Below are 4,021 nucleotides of genomic sequence, written 5' to 3'. Positions count from 1 at the left end.
ACAAGATCAACTATATGCAAGCTTCGGGAGATTTGAGTCAAGACGATTGAGTTCCACAGATATTCTGTGTTTTTGCTTTCTCGTCATTGAGAACTGTTTCTTAACTGACCAAACTGACTTCCATTTTTCTTTTTCTCCTAGTTTAATTTCTTTTTATGAGTAACTATACAAATTTCTCTGTTACAGATCCTCCTATGATTCCTCCAGTCCCATCGTTGCCGTATTGCGTTTGTTTGTATTTGTAATAGATGGATAGTGGTCATTCCCAGCAGGCAAGTCTGGAAACACTTACAGAAACCTTGGATATCGGAAAGATTCCTCAATTGATTTGGACAAACTCTGAGGTGAAGAAACCTGGTTTTCCTCCTCAGGTTCCTGTTGGATATGGAAGAATTGCTATTATTTCTAGCATGTGACGAATCCATCAATGCCGAATTTGCAGGGCTTCACCCGGCCTCCTCCTATGTTTAACGGAGGGTAGAACAAGATATAATGGCTAACAAGTAGATGTCCTTCCATATATAGCAATATCGCGACATTCGTCGACAGTATTATCAACAATATTCCTATGATCTGTGGCTCTGCCTATTTTAGTGTCGTCATGTACAGTATCCAACGTGCCTTTTATTCAATCAAGGTGAACGCAGAGCGTCTGGATCAGTGTTCTCCAGTGACTATGAGTATCCAACATCCTGCTGTATACGTACCAATTGAAGAAAAGGAAGAACATCAGTGGTTGTACTCATTGATAACACAGTTGTCGAACACGATTTGCGACGTACAATTTGATGAAATAGATGAAGATTAGAATTGGTCGTACTTTGGTGGATTAGATTCTCAATTTGCTTCCAATTTCCGAAGTATAGTGGATTATTTGAACCAAATTCTTCCCGAAATCTCCTTTTACAAAGAATTCTCATATGTGTGTGCTGTGATTCCAGACAAGCTTCAACACAACGAACAACTCGTTCAGAGTATTTACGGGTATATTTTAAGCCTCTCTGTCCATTACGAGACGAAGAAGATCAATTTGCGTTATCTGTTTCCTTTTCTTTCGATTTCTGGAAATCAGTTCAGTACTTTAAAGGATATTATGGACCGTTGTTACGCAGATATCAATATGATAACCCAAGGAGTGGTAGGTAATCCGATCATTTCACGCATTCAAGAAATCTGTTATGTAAGATGAATAATGAATGATTAACAGAAAGGCTGTAACAAATAAGGTATACTATTTTGACTGTACTGACCTGATGCGATTGTTGTCTGGATTCATGCGTGGAATGAATGCATACTTCAATAGTATGCTACAATTCGGTCCTAAATCGATGCAAACAAGTATCGAGTACACACGGAGTGTATTCACCCGTGAATGGAATAGGGCTTCGGTTCATAATTTTTCAACACAACTGATGGTGATGAATTTAATATCGAAGTGTGATGAGCTATGTTTAAAAGCTGTAATTATGATCTAGAGATGTAAGGTGTAGGAACTGAATCAGGATCCGAATTTGAAGACACAGATTATTACGGAAGGCGTTTCAACCATTGAACAATTAAAAGAATATGAGAAACAGTATGCCATTGTGAAGGACAGTCTTTCGGGAGCATATGGTTGCCGTTTGCGAGCTGCATATAATCGCTCATAAATTGTATTGTTTGTTTTCACAAATTATCGTGCTGTTGGATGGTAAATTAGGGAATGAGTTTTGAGTGAATAGAGTAACAGTCCAAGCAACACAAACAGGTGTTTGTGTTCGTTGTTAGAACTAATATGGAGTTTGAGTTATAGATTGAGTTCGTTCACATGTCCATTTCATGGATATACAGTTGTGGATAATAAATTGATCAACCGACATGATGATGTGATGTTGCGTCATGTGACAGTTTCATTAGATAATAAGCAGATGGATTTGTTGGTCCGAGTGATTAACAAGTCTGCAAGGAAGAAAAGACTTCAACGAGCGTCGAGCACACATTCGTCTTCGATTGTGAATGGAATTGAAGGGTTATACGACGAAATCGAAATTCGAGAGCAACTACGACACCCGAATATTCTGTCATTGTATGCTGTGAGAGATACACAGCCGTGTATATTACTTTGTATGTAAATAGTATAGAAGTGAGTTGTAGTTGAAGAATGGTGTGACAAAGGTCCCTGCTTGGTTCGAACAGATGATGCCGGTTTTGAGATGCCTGACACGGAAGAAGTAGGATGAATCTTTACATCTCATAGGAAGAATCATTATTCGGAAGAAGAACTAGCTCACATTTTTTGGGATGCCTGTAATGGTTTGTACTATCGTTGGTTCCCCTTTTCAATCTTATAATTAGTTCATGAAAAACAAATTTGTCATCTGAATATTCGTCCAGATTATTTTATTCGTGATTCAAAGGGGTATCTTATAGTAATTGGTAATTCCATAGTACTGTGAAATTGGCTGGTTTTTCTCATATCTGTAACATTAGTAATGATCTTTTTGGTGGTTTGAGAGAATGCTTTGATGGAGATACTCGTTTTCAGGCACCTGAGTGTTGGAAAGGTATTCTACTGTGTTAGTAATAAGAATAGATGGATTGTTCTCTAGTTATTCCGCTGATTTGTGGTCAATGGGAGTATGTTTATACTACTTGACATTTGGCAAGAGTCCGATTTTATATACAAATATTATTGATCTTATAACCAATATCAAGAGTTATAATGTATTACCGAAGATGGAGGGAATATCTGTGGAATTGGAGAATCTTCTATCTGCCATGTTAAATCCCGATGTTGCTGAGCGTCCCTGTTTAGAGGATATTATGGTAGTTATATGAGGATTGAATGAGAGCTAGAAAAGTGATTGGTTTAAGATTCATGGATTTGAGTTCAAAGAACTTTCTGAGACTGATACGTGATTTCAGAACGTGTTTGTGATACGTAGAACCTCTATTAGCAGTAGTTCTTGCAATACGTCTTTCACATGGACATGTCCTGATTCTGAGTGGAAGAGTGACGTTTTTGATTATCTAGCTTCTGTATTATATGAAGTATGGATTCGCTACCAATGATAGCTAGAATGATTTGCATCGAGACACAGATCACCAATCGCTTTCGTCTCGCGAATCTCTCTCTCTGTTTGATCCTCCTCTGTTAGCTGATTCTCCTTCACAACCTCTTTTAGGGTGTCGCATGAACGAACATGTTCGACCCAAATCTTCCAGTGTTCATATTGAAGTAGATGTGTGAATGGATTGTAATGATAGCTCCCTCGCAAAGGAATGGTTCGATATAAGACAGAAACACGGTGTTGTTGTTCATTATATCATCGATGTGAGTTATATGTGGAAAAAGGTCGCATGATCATCAGTACCAGCAAGAAATCTGTGAGGATGATGTAATGAACTTACTGGCAGAGCAATACGACCATCTCCCTTCAAACTGCTTTTCTTGCGGAACATCGTGAAAATCGTCGTTTATTTGAGGTACGGAGGATAGATGGAGGAGATGATGGATAGATTCGCACAGAGAATGGTGATTGTTTCTTATTCAAAGCTCCCACGGAAATAGATCGAATTAGTTGGGAAGTGACAATTTCGTATGCAATTCGAATAGGCAAGTGAAATGTTTGTTCAACAAACACAAATCTTATCAAAGAGTAAAAGAAACGAATTTCATATAAAGATACCGGAGTAACTGCTTCTGTAGGCTTTGCTGTTCTCTATGTCTAATTATCCAGAATCACTCGTACGAAGAGATAATAGAAGGATCATTGAAGCAGTTCAGTGTGGGTTTCTGCATTTGTTGAATGAGTCTGTTATATACCTAGTTCAGAATCCAAGTTAACATATACCTCAGAAAACTCCGAAGAAAGATGACGTCGTTCTGAATAGATGTGAATCATTTGTTCTAATAGTGGAATGTCATACATGTACTAGAATTGACACAATGAAGATACCATACACAAATCAAATCCTTATTCAACGAATTGGATTGTACCATTATTTCAATATCAGAATAAGAACATACAGAAATAACCTG

General features: G+C 37.8%; 1 protein-coding gene across 1 annotated transcript; it reads left to right on the top strand.

The window, feature by feature from the left end:
• Nucleotides 1–1,868: 1,868 nt before the first annotated feature.
• On the top strand, nucleotides 1,869–2,560 carry JH06_4887 (protein kinase; the record flags this gene model as incomplete). Its single annotated transcript, XM_014669593.1, has 5 exons — nucleotides 1,869–2,091; nucleotides 2,134–2,210; nucleotides 2,241–2,304; nucleotides 2,335–2,398; nucleotides 2,428–2,560. The coding sequence occupies 5 exons, from the start codon at nucleotides 1,869–1,871 to the stop codon at nucleotides 2,558–2,560; spliced, it is 561 nt and encodes a 186-aa protein (XP_014525079.1).
• Between the last annotated feature and the right edge of the window lie 1,461 nt (nucleotides 2,561–4,021).

This window comes from Blastocystis sp. subtype 4 (assembly GCF_000743755.1).
Source record: "Blastocystis sp. subtype 4 strain WR1 chromosome Unknown seqid_0471, whole genome shotgun sequence".
NCBI classification, from domain to species: domain Eukaryota; class Bigyra; order Opalinata; family Blastocystidae; genus Blastocystis; species Blastocystis sp. subtype 4.
This window is presented reverse-complemented; position numbering and strand designations above follow the sequence as displayed.